The sequence below is a fragment of the Oncorhynchus nerka genome, linkage group LG24 (genome assembly GCF_034236695.1).
Source record: "Oncorhynchus nerka isolate Pitt River linkage group LG24, Oner_Uvic_2.0, whole genome shotgun sequence".
NCBI classification, from domain to species: domain Eukaryota; kingdom Metazoa; phylum Chordata; class Actinopteri; order Salmoniformes; family Salmonidae; genus Oncorhynchus; species Oncorhynchus nerka.
Window position 1 is genome coordinate 50,359,254 of NC_088419.1, and position 25,468 is coordinate 50,384,721.

At 43.5% G+C, this 25,468-nt stretch overlaps 1 protein-coding gene across 2 annotated transcripts in view; it reads right to left on the minus strand.

Moving 5' to 3' along the window:
- LOC115108087 (E3 ubiquitin-protein ligase RNF220-like) overlaps positions 1 to 21,476 on the minus strand; it is a 48,731-nt gene extending 27,255 nt beyond the window's left edge. For both annotated transcript variants that reach the window (XM_029632041.2, XM_029632040.2), the window contains exons 1-2: positions 21,190 to 21,476; positions 18,041 to 18,774 (exon numbers count right to left, since the gene is read on the minus strand). In XM_029632041.2, the coding sequence (XP_029487901.1) occupies positions 18,041 to 18,656 (616 nt within the window). In that variant the 5' untranslated portion in view covers positions 18,657 to 18,774; positions 21,190 to 21,476. The remainder of the gene's footprint in view (positions 1 to 18,040; positions 18,775 to 21,189) is intronic.
- Positions 21,477 to 25,468: the final 3,992 nt, after the last annotated feature.

Consider the following 25,468-nt stretch of genomic DNA (forward strand, 5'->3'; position numbering starts at 1 on the left):
TAAAATTATTATTTTTTACTATTTTCTACATTGTAGAATAAGAGTGAAGACATAAACACTGTGAAATAACACATATGGAATCATGTCGCAACCAAAACAAGTGTTATATAAATCCAAATATATTTGATATTTGATGTTCTTCAAAGTAGCAGCTTTGCACACTCTTGGCATTCTCTCATCCAGCTTCACCTGGAATGCTTTTCCAACAGCCTTGAAGGAGTTCCCACATACGTATGCTGAGCACTTGTTGAGTGCTCTTCCTTCACTCTGTGGTCCAACTCATCCCAAACCATCTCAATTGGGTTGAGGTCAGGTGATTGTGGAGGCCAGGTCATCTAATGTAGCACTCCATCCATCACTCTCCTTCTTGGTCAAATAGCCCCTTATACAGCCTGGAGGTGTGTTTTGGGTGATTTTCTTGTTGAAAAACTGTGTAACCAGCAAAGCACCCACACACCATCACTCCTCCTCCTCCATGCTTCACGGTGGGAACCACACATGCGGAGATCATCAATTCACCTGTTCTGCGTCTCACAAAGACAACAAAAAAATCTCAGATGTGGACGCATAATGATGGACTGTCATTTCTCTTTGCTTACTTGAACTGTTCTTACCATTATATGGACTTGGTATTTTACCAAATAGGGTTATCTTCTCTGTACCACTCCTACCTTGTCACGACACAACTGATTAGCTCAAACACATTAAGAAGGTTGGTTACTACATGATTCCAATGTAGAAAATAGTTTTAAAAAATAAAGAAAAACCATTGAATGAGTAAGTGTGTCCAAAATGTTGACTGGCACTGTACATGTGTGCGTGCGTGGGCCTGCTTACATGCGCGCGCGTGCATTCACGCAAATGCACGCGTTTGACCGCATACGTGTCTGTAGCCCTGGTGAGCTCGCTCCTCGCTCATCAATACGCCCCCCCGCGATACTCCCTCCCCGTCTGCAAACACAGAAGAACAAAGACCATTGGCAACGCCGGCCCAGTTATAGATCCTCGCTTCTCTGTTCTTGTTCAATCCAAGTCATGCCGCGGTGCTGTAGCCAGGCCACTTTCAGCTGAAAGTTCAATCTCCTCTCTCCTCCACTGAACAGAGCTTCAAAAGAGTGGCTTGAGCTAATGAGCCTGGACCTTCGCCAGTTAGAATCTGGCCTCGGTTCTAGCCCACCCAGACCCAGTGGTATGATACTGCTATAACACTGACTGTCCTGGGATTTTGTATACTCAATACTGTATAATTCTGTATAACATTCTCTGCATTACAATGTGCGTGGTTGGCACAGAATATAATTAATCAGATCCGGGACCCCCCCCCCCTCCTATTTGAGACAGACGCACAGCTTAACCGAGGAGTAAGCTTACACTGCGGGATATGGGACATTTCGCAAATTCCTACAATTATTTGGATTATTTGATGAAATCGGGTACTCATTCAATTATGGACTGACCTCTTCATTTGCCTGCCTTTAAACAGGTTTATACTGTCCAGCACTGCTTGTGTGGTCTACGAGCACAATTAGCATCATCCACCATCAACCCTCCTCAAGCACTCTGCCAAATCACCCCTGACACAGACACACACAGACTCTTTACCACCATAATAAATAGCTGAGACAACACATAAAAGGTTATATACTGCTGGACCTCTGTTTTCCTACCAATTACCAGATCAGTGATTTAAGGTCACAGGGGACTGGTATTCTCAGTGGTGCACAGAGAGGTGTTTAGTTTACACCCCTCATTCAGAGCTGGGGGTGTAAGGAGGGGGTGAGGGGTCACTCTCTGTACACTTTTACCTGGACGTTCATGGTTACTTCAACTGTATTGAGGGAACAGAACACAGTCCCAAATTGGACTCTATTCTCCATATAGTGTTCTACTTTTGACCAGACCCCGGTATTCAAGGGTTAAAAAAAGGCTTCTAAAGTTTATAATTTACACTTTAAAAATGTAAGACTTTATTTGCCCCAATGAAAAATGGATCCACCCCTAAAAAAATGATCAGGATAATAATTAACATTTCCTGTCGGTACAGGATTATTTTATTGCTGCGAAAAATCGGGTCAAATTAAGATAGCACACCTGTATAGGGAATAGGGTATCATTTGGGATGCATAGAGTTTTGTGAGAAAACATGGGTGTTGTTGCTGTGGTTCAGAGGTCACAGGTCATATGAGTGAGCACTTTCTGGGTCTGTGGGTCCCTCTGCTTTCATAGATCTGCTTCACAGCTGGGCGAGAGGTACACAGCAGGAGGTCTGGGTCTAATGCTGTATAATGAGGTCTGTGGCAACACACACATGCATGGATCTACGCACGCACGCGCGCACACACAAACGCAAGTGCACAGAGTACACACACACACGCACGCTGGCACGCACACAAGCACGCAAGTAGGTACGCAAACACACACACGCACACCCTCCCTCCCTCCCTCCCTCCCTCGCTTCCACCTGCCCACACACACACAAGCAAACACACACACACACACACACACACAGTTGGACTGTCATCTTGTGTGTGCTGATCTTCAGTAAGTGTCTGTTTAACCTGTGTGTTTGCCCTTCCTGCCCTTTCTATCTGCCTGAGTGATTTGTTAGACTCCGGGGACAGAACAGGGCATGTGGTCTTTTCTGACTGAGCCAGTGATCGACAACCGCGGCCCCATTCCCCTTCGCCCTAGGCTCCGTCCCAAATGGCAACCTATTCCCTATTGCACTACTTTTGACCAGAGCCCATAGGGCAGAGGTTGGCAACAGCCGTGATGTTTTTTGGGCCCCTCAAAGTAAAAAAAAAAAATTCTAATAAAAAGACGTGATTGTGTCTCAATGTAATCAAGGTATGAAATGAACTCTCTTTGGGCTTAGTTGAGGTCAATTTGTAGTGTACAATTATAATTATGTTTCAGTCACCCGACCATCCGCTCGGAAAGAAATCGGCCCCCGCCTGAATCTAGTTGCTTACCCCCCACATCACACACCCTTTCATTTGGGATGCGGCCATACACGCTTAGGAAAAAAAGGGTTCTTTGCCAAGGGATAGTATTTTACCAAGAACCATTTTCATCTGAAGAAACCATTTTGGAAAACAAGTTCAAAAATCCCTTTTATGGAAGATAAGGGTTCTTTGTCAGGCAAAGGGTTCTACCTAGAACCTTTAACATCCTAAGAATGTTTTTTTCTTTGGGAGGCAAGACTGATTCCTTGGAAGACAAAAGGGATTGGACATACAGTAGAATCCTTCTGGATCTGAATACGCTCTTTTATTGTGAGTTTCGTTTTCTTCTTTTAAATAGTGCCTGAGCATTTAGTGGTTACCTCAGTGTTTACACTTTAACATCAGGAGTTTGAGTAATCTGATACTGCTACATTTGAAAAGAGAACGTGAGAATGTTTCAAACTGTACCTGTATGGGAATATGTGTGCATGTATCTGCTATTCCCTTAATCATTTTACATAATATCTCAAATGATTCATTGCTGACCTAGTTGATATCTTTGCTAAGATTTCTGTCTTTCAAATTAGTATTTTCTGTGATTTTATTGAGCAGAGAGTAGGAGAAATCGAAGGGAACATGAGTGATCCAGCACTTTATTCGCCAGCAGCATACCACCCTGCATACCACTGCTGGCTTGCTTCTGAAGCTAAACAGGGTTGGTCCTGGTCAGTTCGTGGATGGGGGACCAGATGATGGGGGACCAGATGCTGCTGGAAGTGGTGTTGGAGGGCCAGTAGGAGGCACTCTTTCCTCTGGTCTAAAAAAAATAAATGTCCCAATGCCGCATGGCAGTGATTGGGGACACTGCCCTGTGTAGGGTGATGTCTTTCGGATGGGACGTTAAACGGGTGTCCTGACTCTCTGAGGTCTTTAAAATTCCCATGGCACTTATCGTAAGAGTAGGGGTGTTAACCCCAGTGTCCTGGCTAAATTCCCAATCTGGCCCTCGGACCATCATGGTCACCTAATAATCCCCAGTTAACAATTGGCTCATTCGTCCCCCTCCTCTCCCCTGTAACTATTCCCCAGATCGTTGCTGCAAATGAGAATATGTTCTCAGTCAACTTATCTGGTAAAATAACGGATAAATAAAAAATAAAGTGTATTGTATGCTATACAGCAAATTGGCCAATTTTACCTACTGTAGATTCAGAAGTTAAATTAACTCAACACTCAGTGGTGTAAAAATAAATCCAGTTTTGGCGTCAACCAGAGTAACCTGAGGTTAGTGCGATTGTGTACTTTCTTCTCTGTGTAGAGTAAAACACTCAAAACCACGCCCATCGTTATGATATATCCCAGCATGCTCTACTGCAGGTTGATTTTTGAGAATTGTTTGTTTCAATATCCGTATTTTTTGCATGTGCATTGATTGGTTGATCGACCTTATGCTATACACAAGATAAATAACATACATTTTTCAAAACGAATCCAATCTGTCAGTAGTTATTATAGTTGTACATAGCATATAGTATATAGTAGTCATACTTATTGCACCGGTTACTGAGATGGTTGTTCCAGTTTAGACGATGTATGTGATTAAAAGTTACAATTGAAGGATATCCTCACTCTGGCTGGATTCCAATAGGAATTACACATCTTTTTGAAAGCCCTCAAAGTAAGGCCTTGTGAATACACGTGTTGTTAACAATAGTTGCATTTTAAAGGCTAATTAGGCTAGTGTAACCGTTCATAGAGGGTTTCTAGGAAGAACCTTTAGACGATAAACGTTATTTGTAGAAGAATTTATAAAGGGCTCTAGGTAGAACCATTAACAGGGGGGGTTCTATGAAGAACCATCTGCAAAGGGTTCTACCTAGCCCCAAAAACGGGTTCCCCTGTGGGGACCAACCGAAGAACCCTATATGGTTCTACTTAGCACCTTTTTTTTTTCTAAGAGTGTAGCCTTCTCTATAGCCACCCACCCAAAGCCCCCTCCACCCTTCATCTCCTCCTCCCCACTGGGTTTCCCCCTCTCCCACTACCTCTTCCTCCACGGGTCTTTGAAGTGAGATCAGAGAGAGAAGCGTTCGGAATCACATGATGCAGCAAGTCGATCAGGTGCAGGGAGACGGAAGCTCTGTTAAAGCAGACTGTTGATTTAACGACCCCTGGTCCGCTCTCATAATGAGACCCGCTTTCTCCTCTCTCTCTCTATCTCGCTCTCTCTCTCTCTCTCTCTCTCTCTCTATCGTTCTTGTTATCATTCTCACTTTCGCTCTCTCTCAATCTAGCTCTCTTTTATTTATTTATTTAGCTCTGTCTCTCTTTCGCTCTCTCTCTCTCACTCTCTCTCTCCTCCCGTATCCTGTTCGACTGCCGAATTACTGTTTGTGACAATGTGAGGGGAATGCAGAAAGTTAAAGGAAGACAAACGTTTCCAGACAAATGGTAGTTAACACAGCTGTAAAAAAGATGGTTCACTGAGCAGCCAAACAGGTGTCGCCAGTCATCACCAATGACCACTGTGATAGGGACGCCCTCCAGCATCATACAGTGTTACCCTGGACGAGTCCCAAAAGGCGCCCTCTTCCCTACGAGTGCACTATATTGGGAATATGGTGCAATTTGGGACACAGATTTACCCTCTCTCTCTCTCCCCATTGCTACTGTAGAAATCCACTGCCAGGCCTATAACTCCAGTCTTGCCCCATGCCATGGGGCTGTGGGGGCGCTGGGCTGACTGACACATTGTAACATATGGGTTCCATGTCACTGGCAGACAATCCCCCTTGTCGCTATACACTCACCAACGGGTGTGTATGGTGAGTGGATGAAAATAAGTGCACTATACACTGAATGTACAAAACATTAAGAACACCTGCTCTTTCGATTACACAGACTGACCAGGTGAATCCAACGGAAAGCTATGGTCCCTTATTGATGTCACCTGTTAAATCCACTTCAATCAGTGTAAGATGAAGGGGAGAAGACAGGATAAAGAAGGATCTTTAAGCCTTGAGACAATGGAGACATGGATTGTGTATGTGTGTCATTCAGAGGGTGAATGGGCAAGACAAAAGCTTTAAGTGCCTTTGAACGGGGTATGGTAGTAGGTGCCAGGCGCACCGATCTGTTTTTCACGCTCAACAGTTTCCGTGTGGATCAAGAATGGCACGTCACCCAAAGGACATTCAGCCAACTTGACACAATTGTGGGAAGCATCGGAGTCAAAACAAAAAAGGGCCAGCATCCCTGTGGAACGAGTCCATGTCCCGATGAATTGAGTCTGTTCTGATGGCAAAAGGGTGCAACTTAACATTAGGAAGGTGTTCCTAATGTTTTGTACACTCAGTATAGATGACAGTACAGTGAAGGTTACCTGGGACTATAGAGATTGGTTGGACTGGAGTGGGTGTCTAGAACTATGAGGCAGTTTAGGGCATACGTTGGGTTGGAATAAGTCTAAAAGTCCCCATGTCGTCTTTTTAATTGTATTTTTAAATCATCCACTATATGTCTGATAAATCACTGTGTGTGTTCATTTCATAGAAATAACTCCAAATATATATTTTTTATCATTTATTTCCCCGAGCCTCCTTTTGCCATTGATATAGAAAGTCTGATCGTGTGGGCGTTTGTTGATACAAATGTAAAGATATTTACCAACACAGCCCTGATTGGCGGATAGGATCTGGTATCGACTCTAGAGCAGGGGTCTCCAACCTTTTCTAGCAAAAGAGATATTTTATTTAAAAAATGAAATGTCGAGAGCTACAAAAGTTTTTCTAGACATTAAATCTGCCCATTCTTCTCTTCTCCCATGAAACTCTTCCCCACAACTTTTTCCAGGTTCCTTAATGTTAGTGTGCAAGAGAAAGTAGGGCACTATGTTCTGCCAATATAACTGGTAAAATAATGTTTAATAAACAACTCTAAAGGCCCCCCCCCCTTTCTATTTTCCAAAATGATGTTCTCAGTTAAATTATTCCTGGCTTTAGATTTTTTTGGGGGGGGTTTCACTCTCAAAGTTACAATTTTCCGTAGAAAAACAATGAAGTTGGATGTTCTGAGTCCATTTTAATGCTTAAATCACATCACACAGCCATTTGTATCTAGGTCTGGAAGAAAACTAACACTTTAATTTCACATCTAGCGAGTGAGGAATGTGCCATCTAATGTGCCAGTCTAGTGATGGCTCTGTACTGCTGCTGTTCATTTCATGGCAAAGTTTGCAAATGATAGATACAAATGATATGCTTACTCGTGAAATACTGTACCAGTCAAAAGTTTGGACAAACCTACTCATTCAAGAGTTTTACTTTATCTTTTACTATTTTCTACATTGTAGAATAATAGTGAAGACATCAAAACTATGAAATAACACATATGGAATCACATAGTAACCAACCTTTTTAATGAGTTTGAGCCAATCAGTTGTGTTGTGACAAGGCCCTACACAGAAGAAAGCCCTATTAAAATACCAAGTCCATATAATGGCAAGAACAGCTCAAATAAGCAAAGAGAAATGACAGTCCATCATCACTTTAAGACATGAAGGTCAGTCATTTCTGAAAATTTCAAGAACTTTGAAAGTTTCTTCAAGTGCAGTCGCAAAAACCATCAAGCGCTATGATGAAACTGGCTCTCATGAGTACCGCCACAGGAAAGGAAGACCCAGAGTTACCTCTACTGCAGAGGGTAAGTTCATTAGAGTTAACTCAAATTGCAGCCCAAATAAAAGCGTCACAGAGTTCAAGTAACAGACACATCTCAATATCAACTGTTCAGAGGAGACTGTGTGAATCAGGCCTTCATGGTCAAATTGTTTGCAAAGAAACCACCAATACGAAGAAGAGACTTGCTTGGGCCAAGAAACAAGAGCAATGGACATTATACCGGTGGAAATCTGGCCTTTGGTCTGATGAGTCCATATTTGAGATTTTTTGTTCCAAACGCTGTGTCTTTGTGAGACACAGAGTAGGTGAACGAATGATCTCCGCAAGTGTGGTTCCCACTGTGAAGCATGGAGGAGGAGGTGTGATGCTGTTCATTGACTACAGCTCAGCGTTCAACATCATGAAAGCTTATCACCAAGCGAGGGATCCTGGGACGAAACACCTCCCTCTGCAACTGGATCCTGGACTTCCTGACAGTCCGCCCCCAGGTGGTGAGGGTAGGTAGCAACACATCTGCCACGCTGATCCTCAACACTGGAGCTCCCCAGGGGTGTGTGCTCAGTCCCCTCCTGTACTCCCTGTTCACCCACGACTGCATGGCAAGGCACGACTCCAACACCATCATTAAGTTTGCTGACGACACAACAGTGGTAGGCCTGATCACCGACAATGACGAGACAGCCTATAGGGAAGAGGTCAGAGACCTGGCCGGGTGGTGCCAGAATAACAACCTATCCATCAACGTAACCAAGACTAAGGACATGATTGTGGACTACAGGAAAAGGAGCACCGAGCACGTCCCCATTCTCATCAATTGGGGCTGTAGTGGAGCAGGTTGAGAGATTCAAATTCCTTGGTGTCAACATCAACAACAAACTAGATTGGTTCAAACACACCAAGACAGTCGTGAAGAGGGCACGACAAAGCCTATTCCTCTTAGGAAACTAAAAAGATTTGGCATGGGTCCTGAGATCCTCAGAAGGTTCTACAGCTGCAACATCGAGAGCATCACTGCCTGGTACAGCAATTGCTCGGCCTCCGACCGCAAGGAACTTCAGAGGGTAGTGCGTACGGCCCAGTACATCACTGGTGCAAAGCTGCCTGCCATCCAGGACCTCTACACCAGGCAGTGTCAGAGGAAGGCCCTAAAAATGGTCAAAGACCCCAGCCACCCCAGTCATAGACAATTCTCTCTACTACTGCATGGAAAGCGGTACCGGAGTGCCAAGTCTAGGACAAAATGGCTTCTCAACAGTTTTTACCCCCAAGCCATAAGACTCCTGAACAGGTAACCAAATGGTTACCCGGACTATTTGCATTGTGTGCCCCCCCAACCACTCTTTTACGCTGCTGCTACTCTCTGTTTATCATATATGCATAGTCACTTTAACTATACATTCATGTACATACTACCTAAAATGGCCCGACCAACCAGTGCTCCCGCACATTGGCTAACCGGGCTATCTGCATTGTGTCCCACCACCTGCCAACCCCTCTTTTTACGCTTCTGCTACTCTCTGTTCATCATATATGCATAGTCACTTTAACGATACCTACATGTACATACTACCTCAATAAGCCTGACTAACAGGTGTCTGTATATAGCCTTGCTACTCTTTTTTCAAATGTCTTTTTACTGTTGTTTTATTTCTTTACCCACACACACACACACACACACACACACACACACACACACACACACACACACACACACACACACACACACACACACACACACACACACACACACACACACACACACACACACACACACACCTTTTTTTCTGCACCATTGGTTAGAGCCTGTAAGTAAGCATTTCACTGTTGTATTCTGCGCACAGGACAAATAAACTTTGATTTGATTCGATGTTATGGGGGTGCTTTGCTGGTGACACTGTCAGTGATTTATTTAGAATTCAAGGCACACTTAACCAGCATGGCCACCAAAGCATTCTGCAGCGATACACCATCCCATCTGGTTTGTGCTTAGTGGGAGACTATCACTTGTTTTTCAACAGGACAATGACCCAAAACACACCTCCAGGCTGTGTAAGTGTCACGCTCTTCGTCCTCCTCCTCTTACGAGGAGGAGTAGTAAGGATCGGAGGACCAAAGCGCAGCGTGATGTGAACACATTATTTTAATGTAAGACGAAATAACACGAAGTACACTGAACAACCGTGACCGCTATCACCACAGAGTGCAAACATGCAACATCCATAGACATAGATAATCACCCACGAAATATGGCTGCCTAAATATGGTTCCCAATCAGAGACAACAATAAACAGCTGCTTCTAATTGAGAACCAATCTAGGCAACCATAGACATACAAACCCCTAGACTGGTAACGACCCCATAAACATACAAAAGCCCTAGACAGGACAAAAACATATAATCACCCATGTCACACCCTGACCTAACCAAAATAATAAAGAAAACAAAGAATACTAAGGTCAGGGCGTGACAGTAAGGGCTATTTGAACAAGGAGAGTGATGGAGTGCTGCATCATATGACCTGGCCTCCACAATCACCTAACCTCAACCCATTCGAGATGGTTTGGGATCAGTTGGAGAGCAGAGTGAAGGAAAAGCACAGAACAAGTGCTCAGCATATGACGGTTGGGAAAGAATTCTAGGTGAAGCTGGTTGAGAGAATGTGCAAAGCTGTCATCAAGGCAAAGGGTGGCTACTTTGAAGAATTTGAAGTATAAATACATTTGAATTTGTTTAACACTTTTTTGGTTAATTCCATATGTCTTATTTCATATGTTTGATGTCTTCACTATTATTCTACTATGTAGAAAATAGTAAAAATAAAGAAAACCCATTGAATGAGTAGGTGTGTCCAAACTTTTGACTGGTACTGTAATTCTGTCAGGTAAGCCTACTTTGCAGTTAATATTTATTTGAGAAGGTTTGGGGGAAAGTATTTCTGTCAACCCACAAGACGGTTATCACACCAATTGGTTACACACGTTGTGATAGACAAACACGCAGGGGAAATATTGCTGGAAATTAATTGGCATATATTGTTTTAGGTTTGGGCTTTTTAAGCCAATAGTGGCTAACCAGGGGTGGGATAATATCAATGTTGCATTGATTAGATAGTAGCTAGGAGTTTGCGGTGTCTAATACTTTTGAGATTTATTTATGACAGTTTGCAGTGGAACACGTGAAAATGGAATGTACTTTCAGAATTGTTTGGCGAGCTATAAAGGATGGCTGCGACCCCTGCTCTAGAGCCTACCCCTTTTAAATTTGGAGGATACATATGCAAATAAAAGATGACTGGCCATTGTTCACAATAATCCGATCAGATTGTGATGTCGTGATCTGGGCCATGACATCACAAAACTCCATCCCACCTGAACAGGTTTAAATTCCAGGTATTTAAAAAAAAAACAGCTCTAACACAATAGAGCATTGTCAAAATGCATGTCAAAATGTTCACATTATCTGTGTAACTTTTTTGACTGCACTGCCCCTTTAAGGATCGTTTGGGATGGGGGTTTATCCTCTTGTGATATACAGTGCATTCGGACATTATTCAGGCCCCTTGACTTTTTCCACATTTTGTTAGGTTACAGCCTGTTTCTAAAATCAATTTACACACAATACCCCATAAATGACAAAGAAAAAGCAGGTTGTTACAAATTTCTGCTAATTTATAAAAAATAAAGAATGGAAATATAACATTTACATAAGTATTCAGACTCAGTACATTGTTGAAGCACCTTTGGCAGAGATTACAGCCTTGAGTCTTCTTCGACATGACACTTGTCACACCTGTATTTGGGGAGTTTCTCCCATTCTTATCTGCAGATCCTCTCATGCTCTGTCAGGTTGGATGGGGAGCGTTGCTGCACAGCTGTTTTCAGGTCTCTCCAAAGATGTTCAATCAGGTTCAAGTATGGGCTCTGGCTGGACCACTCAAGGACATTCAGAAACCTGTTCCCGAAGCCACTGCGTTGTCTTGGCAGTGTGCTTAGGGTCGTTGTTCAGTTGAAAGGTGAACCTTCGCCCCAGTCTGAGGTCCTGAGCGCTCTGGAGAAGGTTTTCATCAAGGATCTCTCTGTACTTTGCCTCGATCCTGACTAGTCTCCCAGTCCCTGCAGCTGAAAAACATCCCCACAGCATGATGCTGCCACCACCATGCTTCACCGCAGGGATGGTGCCAGGTTTTCTCCAGACGTGACAATTGGCATTCAGGAAAAATAGTTCAATCTTGTTTATCATGGTCTGATAGTCTTTAGGTGCCTTTTGGCAAACTCCAAGCGGCCTGTCATGTGCCTTTTACTGAGGAGTGGCTTCCGTCTGAACACTCTACCATAAAGGCACGATTAGTAGAGCGCTGCAGAGATGGTTATCCTTCTGGAAGGTTCTTCCATCTCCACAGAGGAACTCTAGAGCTCTGTCAAAGTGACTATTGGCTTCTTGGTCACCTCCCTGACCAAGGCCCTCTCCCCAGATTGCTCAGTCTGGCGGCCAGCTCTAGGAAGGCTGGCAGCCAGCTCTAAGAAGAGTCTTCGTGGTTCCGAACTTCTTCCATTTAAGAATGATGGCGGTCACTGTGTTCTTGGGGATCTTCAATGCTGCTGACATGTTTTGGTACCCTTCCCCAGATCTGTGCCTCAAGCACAATCCTGTCTCGGAGCTCTACGGACAATTCCTTCAACCTCATGGGTTGGTTTTTTGCTCTGACATGCACTGTCAACTGTGGCACCTCATAAAGACAGGTGTGTGCCTTTCCAAATCATGTCCAATCAATTTAATTTACCACAGGTGGACACCAATCAAGTTGTAGAAACATCTCAAGGATGATCAATGGAGACAGGATGCACCTGAGCTCAATTACGAGTCTCATAGCAAAGGGTCTGAATACTTATGTAAATAAGGTATTTATGTTTTTTATTTTGAATACATTGGCAAACATTTCTAAAAATCTAATTTTGCTTTGTCATTTTAGAATAAAGCTGTGACGTAACAACATTTGGAAAGAGTCCAAGGGTCTGAGTAGTTTCCGAAGGCACTGTATCAATGTACTGTGTGTGGGTGCTGTGGATGGATAACTTCCACAAACTGCCTCTCCTGTCCAGAAAAGATTAAGGTAAATAAAAATAGAATAACAGAGGTCCCCATCCCCTGCTAAGATGAAAGCTCCTCAACTTAAGAGTACTAGAAACAAGAGCTAGAGTATTAGAGGAACCAACTACTGCCACAACAGGAGGGCAACCGTCAAACATAGTCAACCACGGCCCTCGAACATCAAACACAGTCGTCATTACATTAAAATATTTATTCTCTTATGTGTCTGAAATCAGCCCACACGGTCAACACAGAGCAGCAGTGAAGCACCGGGCTCAGACATTCTCTTCATCTATGGTAACACAGCTGTCAAATGGATCGTACCATTAGAACCTTTAGATTTGGGGATTTTTGGATGGGTTATTCTCTCTCTCCCTTATCTTAATGACCCCCCCATCGCTGTGTGTGGCAAGGAGAGGGAAGATCACTGTAGCAGATGTACAGTACGACCACAAACTCAAACCGTGACTCGGGAACTCAGCAGCTTGACGGAATCTCGGATTAATGCGCCCTGCTCCCAGTTTCTTGAATTTGACACAGATATGGTGGGAAGCCTTCCTTATCAGGATGGGTGGTGGAACCTGCTGTTGAGGGAATGAGTTATTATTTTATGGGATAACTGGAATAACTGGATAGAGAGCTGCTACATCCTCCACTGATGGGGAAGCGAGGCCCAAGGAAGTTAACGGAATGGGAGTGGGCAAACATTTGAGCGTTGCACTCCAGGGCTGGGTTCACCAGATGTGTTCAGTGTTCAAGAGTCCTTTACGGTATGTTTATACAAGCCTGTGACGGGATTCAAGGTAACACCAACCTGCCTGTACAGAATCAATATCACATAGGTTAATCGTAGACTACTTCCTAAATGATACCCTATTCTCATAGGCCTCCCAGAGTAATGCACTTTGTAGGGAATAAGGCTTTTGGGGCACAGATTTCGACTTGGCACAGGGATTACTTCTCATGTGATGCTCTATGGGTTTAGTTGGTTCCAGACACAGTTTCCATATGTTGTGTGTGTGTGTGTGTGTGTGTGTGTGTGTGTGTGTGTGTGTGTGTGTGTGTGTGTGTGTGTGTGTGTGTGTGTGTGTGTGTGTGTGTGTGTGTGCGTGCCTATCACCTATGTGTGTGTGTGTGTGTGTGTGTGTGTGTGTGTGTGTGTGTGTGCGTGCGTGCGTGCGTGCGCGCTGAGTGTGTTCATACAGTGTGTGTGGTGCGGGTGCAAGGTAGACTGCCTCTTAAAGCTGTGTGTCCTCATTCAATAACTGGGAGGCATGTTATCCAGTGCAGCTGTCCAGCTGAGGGTGTATTGAGTGAAGCCTCAGATAAGACACAGTTTACACCTAGCTGACAACCCAGGGGAGGAGATCAACAGGAACCGCTCGATGCTCATGCATACACATCTATCTGCTCTGCTCTCTATTCCCAAGATGTAGCCTCTCACACACGCACCCATACACACGCATAGACGCACACACAAACACGCTCAGACACAGACAGACACACACACACAGATACACACACCTGCTCCTTTCTCTGATGGCATAATTATTCTACCAACCTGTTTTCTCACATGCTTACGTTGACTAACTCTCCCTTACAGTAACTGAAGCTCGCCACCACACTGTGCGATAACGACGCAGGGAAACACGGGAAGATCAACACTGTCTGTCTGGGTCTTGAACGCTGTGGTAGGACGTGGTGTTTTGTCATTCTCTTCCTCTGTTCCCACTTCTGTTCTTGTACCCCTTTAGTTACAGCTCAAGTTTGAAACATCTCCCTGAGGAAAATAAGCATGATTCGCCTCGCTGGAGACATCTGCCCTTTGAAAGAGAGAGGCTGTTTGAACAGCTGTCACATCCCACTGCTCGTCTGAACATCTTCAGATGAAACAGAGAACGTCTGGGGCCGTATGTATCTCTGCTTCTGATCTTGGATCAGGTCCCCCCCTCCCCGTCCATGCAGTCATCCGTTGTTATCTAAAAAAAGTGATCCTAAATTACACTCTGAGACGGTTGAAACATATGGCCCCTAGGGTAATGTTGTGGTTTGGATACTAGAGGAGACGTCAACAAGCAGCACGACGATGCAGAAGACAACAGGCAAACCCAGCAAGGATTACCACATCAAGCCTAACTGGCCGAAGCAGGTAGAACCGTTTTAAACTGATACACTCACACAAAATATCCCCATACACGGTGAGATACTGTAGGTAGACATCCACTGGAGAGGGTACGCGAATGGATGACTCTCTTAAGCGCATAGAAGCTGATAGAACAGAGAGAGATACCTGTATAGAAAGAATGCCTGTGAACAAATGTGCTGCTTTCTTTGTGTGTTTTCTGTGTTCATTGTGATGCATGGGTCACGCATTTACATATGTAGGCTACGTTATGTACATGTACTGTATTGTGTCATGTATTGTCATGTATGGGCCAGGTTGTCTACATAGCAACCAAAGAGTTCCATCCCCGAAGATTTGAAGCTTAACACTGAAGACTTTGGTCCTGAAGTGGCTGCCTGTTAGTCAGTGAAGAGGAACGAAACATCAGCCTTTCGAAAAGTCCCGGGAGTTCAATTGCATTAAAGCCCTTAGTTTGCCTGAGCTTCGATGAAATTGGATAAAGCAGGAAAAGCTGCTTCCATCACTCAGAATTCATTTCCCCCAAACTGATTTGAGCTGCATAGTACCCACTATGGGTTGGGAAACCCTATTCTGCCCCTGTCCATCTCTGTACTTTAATCAAATTATCCTCTATGTTTGGAGGTAATATAAACTAGGTTTGTCATGATACCAGTATCGCGATTCTAGGAAGTAAGGAAGGAAGGGAAACAAAACATGAAGTGGACTTACTATCTTTAGGAAAACAGTCCTAATGTCCTAAAATCTGCTTTATGTTGTCGCCGATGTTCCCTATAAGCCGTGCATGGGCGCGCAGTTCCCCCGGGACTGCCGCACAGAAGAAATATCAGCCCGCACAAAGAAGCATGAGATTGAACTTCACTCAACGTTCTAGTTTCCCCTATAGTTAACACTATCAACGTTTCCCTTTACTGTGCGAATTGTGAATGAATCAACGCAATACTAGCCACTTTCAATGCAACATACCGAAACAAAACAAACTATACCATACATTTTCTTGTAGGCAGAACACATTGGAGTAGGATTCTATTGCATTAACAGGGACGACCCATACTCTACACAGACCTGTGCACCATAACCACTCAGAGCTGCAGTGTGCAAATAGACCATTGCCATACATGGATCTGTACCATTCACTTTGAACTGGACTGTGTTTACAGCATGAGCAGTCATGAGTTGATGCGCTTGTTTTGAGATCAAAGCGAGAGCTGCACGTAGCTAGGTGTGTACACTTGTTCATGTTCTTTGCTAGTAAGTGAGCCCAGGTATAGCTAATTTCTAGTCCGCAATGAGGGAGTGGTTGCTTCCTACAAGAACACAAAACATGTGCATTTCTAGCCATCTTTGAAAAACAATTCAGGGAAAGATATTTTTTTCTGTATTAAAGGGGCAGTGTTGTATTTTGAGACAGGCTTGAATAAGCTAAGTAGCCAATAGGCAGAGGGTAGCATCATTTGTCTGACTCTCTGTAATAATGGTGTGGGAATAATAATAAATCGTTTTTTGTAAAGTGGTTTCTTGCATCAAACAACACAATATTTTCAGTCACCTTATCTGAAGGACAAGTGGATAAACTGGTTAATGTCAACCCCTGCATGTTTTTTTTTCAAAAGTCTCATGGAACGCAGGCCTACATTGAACACCATACATTGTCTGCTACTATAGGCTGAATGATAGAATACTTATTTCCATGTTAAAACGTTATGGGATGCATTTTCTCCATAGTTTTTCTATAGTGGGCCACTCTGCTAGGCCTACATTATGATCAAATAGCCACAGCAGCCTACTTGGCCATTGTTATAACTGTAAATGAAAGCAGGTACAGCCTCAGTGTTCACAGTACACTCTCGCCAGATGTTGCACAGAATTTTCACAACGTTCAAGTTTGCGCTCGGCAGACCTGGAATTTGCTCAGTGCCTAAAAGAATTAGAGGGAACATTGGTTGTCACCGAGAGTCACGTTTGTTTATTTTGCAAGCTTATAAGCACACAATTGTTACAACACTAATTTAAGAACACACACGAGTGCAAACGTACACACGCGCACGCACACACAGCCACGCGTGTGCGCACACACACCTGTTTGGCATCTCTCCTATCCTGTCCTTATTTGGGGCTTCATTATTGGGATTCCTGCCACTCTGTCTCCCAGGCAGCATCCACCCTGTCCCTGTTATTCAACCAGCAGCATGTTGTCAAAACCAATAAGTTTTCTCAAAGTCACACACACACACACACACACAAACTTTTCTCAAGACAACTCATCCAAGCACCAGGCCTTGATGTGTGGGATGAAACGTTTCTTTAAGGTGATACGGGGGGATATCACCCCTCTTCCCCGCTCCATCATCCCTCCATCCTTCCCCCATCTCTCCCTCTCCCTCTCTCTCCTCACTCATTGTCATTATTTTCAACGTGGCCCTCCTCTGATCTACTAAGGGTTGTGGGTCCTCTCTCTACGGGGGATTTCAATGTCAAGCGCCACCTTGACGGCCGTGAGGGGGTTTGATTTCCCATCATGCTTTGTGGTGGCGTGTCTACCTTCCTTCCCGCTCTTTGGAGGTGGAGGCGAGGGGAGGCGAACGCTGTGGTGCCCCCGCACCGTCGGGCAATTATCCTCTAGCATAATAAGGAGTGGCTCTCGGCCCTGCCGCTCTGATTGACACCTCTCCTCCTTATTTGTCAACAAATCAGATGGCTCATAATGGCGTGGGTGGCCATATTGAGCTAAGGGTGTCGTTTGTGGAGCTGAGCATCGCATCGTCTCTCGCTCCCCTTCTCTCGCTCTCTGTCACCTCGTTATCTCTGACAGGGTGTCGCTTGCTCAAACTTCCCCTCCTTTGTCATCTCTACATACTTGTGTCTGTGTTCAACCAGAATGACAAAAACTATATTCAGTGTAGGTACTAATGTTCATTTTGTGACCAATGACCAGAAACATGGACTGGTGGCTGTTTTCCACCAAGTGTCACATACTTTGCACAACCAGGAAAAAACTTTGGTTAAGATTGTCAAAGAGTGAAAAGGGCACACTCCAAAAACACACACATACACTGACAAGATGCAGGCCATAACTGTCATTCGATCGACTGTATTGAAACCATGGATTTTTAAAAGAGTGCAATGCGCACAATTCTTATATGAGAACATATAAATGTGACACGTGACAATAGGGTGATACTCACAGCCATCCTTACGGTCCTCAGGACTAGACAAGGCCTCACTGTCTGACAGCAGGCCAGACACCGCAAACAACTTCCTCCCAGAATCCTCAGCGGCTTTGAGCGACCATGGCGAACCAGACAGAATACGCCCTCCTCCAAACTCATACTGCTTCCTTTCCGAGTCGGTATAGCAGCCCTTGAGCCTCTTAGCAGGGGTGAAGGCTGACTGATAACCCCTGACCTCCCTCTCTTCAGGCAGGGAGGAGAAGGGTCTGAAGGCGCCCACCCCGCTGTGGTTGAGCATCTCTAGAGATGAGCAGTCCAGGTTGGGGGGGTGGAACTGGGGGTGGAGGTGGAGCAGGGAGGCAGGGAAGTCTCTGGCGGGGAAAGTGCCATGGCTGGAGACGGGCCCCTGGCGGTGGTACATGGAGGCAAATGTGTAGGAGCCGGAGGGGAAGGGGAGGTGGAGGTCCTTCTCGGAGATGGGGACACCGAAAGGCCGTGGGGCCTGGCAGGGGATGGAGGAATCGTGGCCAGCCTCGGCTGTGGAGGCCAGCACCATCAGGGCTGGGGAGGCCAGGGGACTGGGCAGGTAGGAGGAGCTGTCCATCTTAAAAGAGGGACGGTGGAGGTCCATCCAATCCACGCCTCCCTTAGTCCTATAGAGGGAGGGACTGGTCAGGGGGAGGGGCTGAGTGTTGGTGTGATTTGAAGATGATGTAGAATAACTTCACTGTGAGTCCATTCTCATAGGGCTATATAAGGAGAGAAGAGCATTGATTATCCAAATACAATTGTCAAGAACGAGGGGTATTTAAGAAAGAGATATGGAAGACACATAGAGAACGATGACTCTCACAATGAAGTAATGCAAATGCTGAATAATAACGTTAAAATAAAACATGTGCAAAATGATTTTTTTTTAAAAATCTGGACAATTCTGTTAAGAAATACTTTGATAGCACTGGATAGCACGTGCGCTCTAGAAAAATTTGTACCTGAGAATATATTTATTTGTAACTGAGAATATATTTAATTAAATGAAGAGTTAAGCTAAAAAAAAGCATGAAATATAGCAGAACATATAGCAGAACATATTGTAATAATTAATATAATGTAAATAAAATCTTGAAATGATGGTGTAGTTTACGGGGTATTTGTTTATGACTCATGAATAGCCTATCAGTCCATATATGTCTGCAATCTGCCCAATATCAAAAAAAGATTATGATGATCATCACAGTAAATAGGAAAATGTGGCTCTCAATTTAATACTTATTTTCCTTTTGTTCTATGATATTTATATGTGAAACAGCATTTACTGTATAAATTAATATTCTATGACAAGTTAATGAAATCCAATAGAAAACATTTTAATACTCTTACATTTCCATGTGATTGACACTACAATTTATCGATTGATCTTGGGATTAAATTTGTTTTCGGTGTGGCCCGCATAAAACGTTATAAAATAATCCCAATATTGGTGTCTAACAAAAGATCATTCTAAAATCTAATTGTACAGATGTCCAAGAGGATTGTGAAACGAATAATTAATGTTGTTCGATGTTACAGTTTCTGAAATTAACTCATTTGTAGGCTAAAGAATAATACCTGAACAGCAGTTTTATTTAATTGAAAACGATCTTTAGTTATGAAAGAGATAGTTTTGTTAGTGATAATCTCCCCTTTTATTGAACAGTAGCTGGGTTTCTATCCAATTGGCGACAGATTTTCATGCGAATATTCTAAAATCCGCATAAAAACAAGATTTTGCATTTTCCCACCAGAGATGTGTTTCCATCTAATTGACTTGTTGCAGATAAAAGACTGTGTGTGATCACATAGTGCACATAAAAAAACTCCCATAATGCAGAATCAAAAATACAAGTGTAATTAGTTTCCTTCTAATGTTGTATTATACTGATGGTTTTCTCACCCCCCCAATAAATGTGTGTTTATATAGCGAGTGTGCCAGATCTTGTACTGGCATGTGCGCTCTAGCCAACAGCGCGCAGATACAGCTTTTGGCTAGAGCGCACGTACATCCCTCAAACTCAACTCTGGACCTCGAAGCCAGTGCAACTGCGTTTTTTCATTGTACCCTTCTAATCAGGGACTGATTTAGACCTGAGTGCAATTCATTATCAGACAGAACAGAAAACCAGCAGACCCGGACCTCCTAGGGTAAGAGTTGAAACACCCCTGGCCTTACATGATTAGATTTTTTACGGACAAAAGAGCAAGATTCATGTTATTTGACAAACGGCAGCCAAGCATCGAGGATCATGTCACCAGCATAAGACCCTCCATATTTGGAACAGAGCATCAAGCTCATCATCTAGGCACTTTCACCGCCCTGCGAAGTTCATCATCCTTTGTTGAATCTGTAGCCTAATAAACGGCATGCTTTCACGACGACATCGCGTGACTCCAAGTTTACTTCGTTTACGATAGGCACGTTTTCACTGTATGGATGTGCAAAATTCTAAACTTTTGTTAAACGAAAAGCAATTCCAATCACATGAAGTACCCCGCGTGTCAACTGCATTCGTGACTTGTGCTCCCGGTGAATTTTGAACCTCTAGCATACTCATGCCAACATGTGCGTGTTATAACATCCCTCAGACCCCTTTCAAGAAATGATTTCATTTTTCGCTTATTTGATGTATTATATATTTAGACTTAAACAGGCCAGGGCAAATTGGAAATATTTCAAGCAAAAAACCTCCCCGGGGACAACCAGCAGTTCCATGTATTTGATCTGTTCAGAGCTAGCTCACCTGATTAAACTTGTCAACTAAGAAGCAAGCCCTGAGGCGAATCCGAGCCAGTTCAGGGCTACAACAAAGTTGTGAAACGGCCCGGTGTCCCCGAGGAAGAGATTTGAGAACCGTGCACGATGTTGGACAACTGAATGCCCAACAAACATCTTGAAAAGTAGGCTGTTCAAATGAAATGCAAACCCCAATTTGCGTGAAACACGACTGCAGTCTTCAAGGGCAAATCTCTGATCTTGTCAAACATTTAGCCAGATAGGCCCTAATGATAAATTATACTAATTAATAGGACATTGCATGAAGGTCTTACAAGAAACCAACCAAATGTAATCTAACCCAATAGCCCTACCATAACACTTTTACAGGAAAAGTTGCATATAGCCTACTTACCTAGTTAAACGCTGTCTTGGAGTTGTTTCAGCCACACAACGAACACTTTCTCTAGTTAGAATGTCAGCGACGGTCGAGACTTTATTCCGTCCGAGCAGAAGAGAAACACGCGCTTGCAAAAGGTCGAGATTATTTCCAAGTATATCTGCAGTGAAATGTAAGCTTGGCTACAGTATTTTTTTTCTCACATTGACAGACCAGTTAGAATTGTAAGATAAGAAGTGGCACAACGTGAGGACGAGGCGAAGCTCACCGGGCTGCGGCTGCTGCTGCTCAGAGGCTTTCCGCGCTTCGAATGACGATTCCCTTCTTCCTCTCCCACCCTAGCCTATCTCTCTCCTCCGATCACTCTCCCGAGAGGGTCTGCGACCTGCCTTCAGAATGTGCAATGTTACCCTCAGTAGGTTACTAGCCTCTATCCTCCACATGCAATTGGAAAATGTTCTGAAATGTGATTAAACCGTTATCAAACTGTCTTAAAAAATAATTCCGCTTTCTGGCAGAGCCAAAAAATAAGTCACATGCAAGACCATTCAAATCCTTAGAACAAGATGCTTTAGTCCTGATTTTAAATGTGCGGTATATTTTAGATCCAAAACACACATACATGTTCAGGTACAGATATTGTCTCACTGTATGAATAGTTAGTTGCAGGATAGGACCATGCATAACCTTTGAGATTTTACATTTGTCTTTTTTTTTTCATGCACCCAAATGACACATTTTGTCAATTTCAGTATAATGAACTACTAGGCTACTTAAGTGTAACCGTGACAGTATAGGCTGGGGACGGAGGAAAGTCATTAACCTTAAAAATGACCAACACTGGACAGTCCTAGGTCCAGGCTTGCTAAGATGCATAAAAGGTCTGTCTCACATGTTAAGGAAAACATTTGGACATTTCTACAAAACTGTGAAGGGGAGAGGATAGAGTTGTCTCCTTTCCTTTATTCAGTACAGGCCTGCTTAGTTTGATTGCCATGTCCTGTGTTTTTGATTTGGCAAAACATCCTTAAGGGGATTACAATGAAGAAAAAAAATTAAGTTGAATACTGTATTTATTGGGTGTCTGATTTTTATTGACTGAGGGCATAGGCCATGTAGCCTAACTGCATCAGCTTAAAACTCTTAAGGATTAACCCCTTTTTTTTCAATTTACGCCTAAAATGACATACCCAAATCTAACTGCCTGTAGCTCAGGCCCTGAAGCAAGAATATGCATATTCTTGGTACCATTTGAAAGGAAACACTTTGACGTTTATGGAAATGTGAAAGGAATGTAGGAGAATATAACACAAAAGATAATGCAAAGAAAAAAACAACCTTTCTTTTGTATTTTTTTGTACAGAAAGGCCATAATGTATTATTCCAGCCCAGGTGCAATTTAGATTTTGGCATCAGTGTATGTGCAAAGTTTTATACTGATCCAATGAACCATTGCATTTCTGTTAAAAATGTTGTATTATGACTGCCCAAAAGTGCCTAATTTGTTTATTAATAACTTTTCATGTTCCAAATTGTGCTCTCTCCTCGAACAATAGCATGGTATTATATCACTGTAATAGCTACTGTAAATTGGTCATTGCAGTTAGATTAACAAGAATTTCAGTTTCCTGCCAATATCAGATATGTCCATGTCCTGAGAAATTTTCTTACAACCTCACTTACAACCTCATGCTAGTTTCATTAGCCTACATTAGCTCAACCGTCCCATGGAAGGGACACCGAATAAATATACTTGAGCGTGCCATTATAGAAGAAACCCAGTATCCTCTTTATTCACACATATGATTTAACACTGTTGGATGGCATAACTCAAGAAAATCACAAATCACTCTTAATGTGTTTTTATCAGTATTGGTATCGCTTAAAGACTTTTTGGGAATAATGTAATTGAAATAATTCCGTCTTCCCCTGAGCCAATCCAGAGGTTCTGTTGGGCTAATCTAATGTGACATGCAATTTTGTGTCTCTGACGGTCCGACTATTGCTTCCCCTCAGGTCTCAGTCTGTAATGAACAGCCATTTGAGCGCCAGCGAGCCCCTGTGGAGAGACCTCTGAGACTGGGAATGGGAGGGTTGGGAATATTTTGGAATGTCACAATCAAGGAGAAGATGGGGGTTAAGTTACTTTTGGTGGAAATTTGGAATGGTAGGTCCAATGTGGCATTACTTGGCATGTGACAGAAAATCTAAGAATGCATAGCCTTGCCACATGCTGGCTTTAAAAACTGTCCCCGAAACCGGTAGTTTTTCCATTATAATTTTATACAGAAATTCAATCCCCACTGTACCCTATGCTGTCTACTATCATAAAGTTGAACTCTTCACTCACCTCTTCCAGTCCACAAACCCTTCACTGCCCACCCCAGTTTCTGAGGGGAAATAGAGAGGCAGACAGCAGACTGACTTTTAAGGGAATATAAAGAGGGGACATCAGTCTGACTGGCTGCTCCTCTGTCTCACCTCCAGACCTACAGTATGTGACATGCCTTGATGTGGGGTCTGACTTGGGATGGTCGTTACTTCAGTAAGGGAATTGGTCTGTGACGTTTTTTTAAGGGTTAGACTCACCGACCATACTGCACAGGATAAATAGGGTTTACCGATATATAAATGGCCATTCCAGCACTAACCACCTTTGGAAGTCTGGAAAACATAGAGACAGTTTAACATTAGACTCACAGTTCTACGTGATTGAATGAACCATTTAATTTACAAGGCACTGCCAAATTCCAATTTTGTCCTTGGCTGGAAATGACTGGTTAGTGACCGTCCAAACAGACACACACCATCCTGTTAACAGCTGGCTTATACCCCTCCGTCCTATTATCCCCTTCCACAGGGACGGACTGGGACCCGAAATCGTCCTGGGTATTTGTAACACACCGGCCCCTATTTTTCCTCCAGGTGCCCACACCAGCCAATTTGTTTTCCTCGAGGCCCCCATTATTAGACAAATAATGATTATTCTGAGAAAGCAACGACAATCTAGACAGGACCCACTGGGCTAAATATGGACCAGCCCATCTGGCATTTGCCTGAACTGCCCTATGGCCAGTCTGTTTCTGCCCTTCCGTCCTTCACAGACCACTTGTGGCTCTGGGTGGTGGTGATCCTTGCCTTGTGTGTCCTGCAGGCCCACTCAAGTGTAATGATGTCCCTGCCTTTGCCAGGTTATGGCACAGTGGCGCTAGGGCCTGTCCTGTATTGGCCGGGGGTGTACTGCACTGACTGGCGCCAAGAATAAATTGTCACCCCCAGCCACAGAATCTCACTGGTCAGTCAGCAGCAGCGAATTAAAGGGCTGCCCGGGCAGCAGAGAATGATGTGATGTGATGTTGATTGGATGTCTTCATTTGTGGCAGGTTGTGAGTCATTTGGCTGGCTCATGTTCACCCCTTCTGGAGGCAGTCATTTTAATCCATTTGACCACATACTTGTTTACAATATGTGCATCGTCAATTTAGATAAGCCTACATTTTGAATGGCTCTTTTGCATGATGTAAATATTCCTAGCAACTGCTGTAGTGTTAACTGATATTTATATGAATTAAAATGAGCTTGTACGCTAAACTCAGCTCATAGAGTAACAGCATTGTCATGACTTTACTTTCATTAATCTGAAGACGGTTAATTATCTAGTCAACTAACTATGTTCAATTGTTACCCGTTTAAATGAATCATGTAACAATTAACTCATTAGGATTTGGGGCACCACGAGAGCGGTGCTTTAAAGAGTTACCATCTCCTGAATTAAACTCTAAAGGTTTATCACATCCATAAACAGTCAACTTATTTAACATAAACTTGTATCATATTGTTATTCTGAACAATCGAAACCTCCTGCATCTGCAAACCTCCTGGACTGATGGACAATATGGACAATATGGCTGCTTGTTACAAAAGACATGGAGAGGGTGAGAGAGATAGAGCGAGAGGGACAGACATAATACTTTGGTACATTTAGAAAATACTCTCACAGTAATCATATACTTTGCACACAAACTGCCGCCCTTTGAGTAAGATATCATGAATGTATTTACGTGAAATGTCTTGTTTCTTTGTGTATTTCTGTCGGAACCAGGCCGCCTTGGAAAGGGCATTGGGCATTTTTGCTGCACGCTTGTAAGGCTCTGATTATCCAAAAGGGGTCCCCACCCATCTTCTACTGTTGTTCTCCTCTGCAATTGTCCTGTATCCAGTGACCTTTTTAGTCCTGAACAGAACTAGAGTTCATTCTACTTCCATTCACTCTGGAAGATGCTTCTTTGAAGAT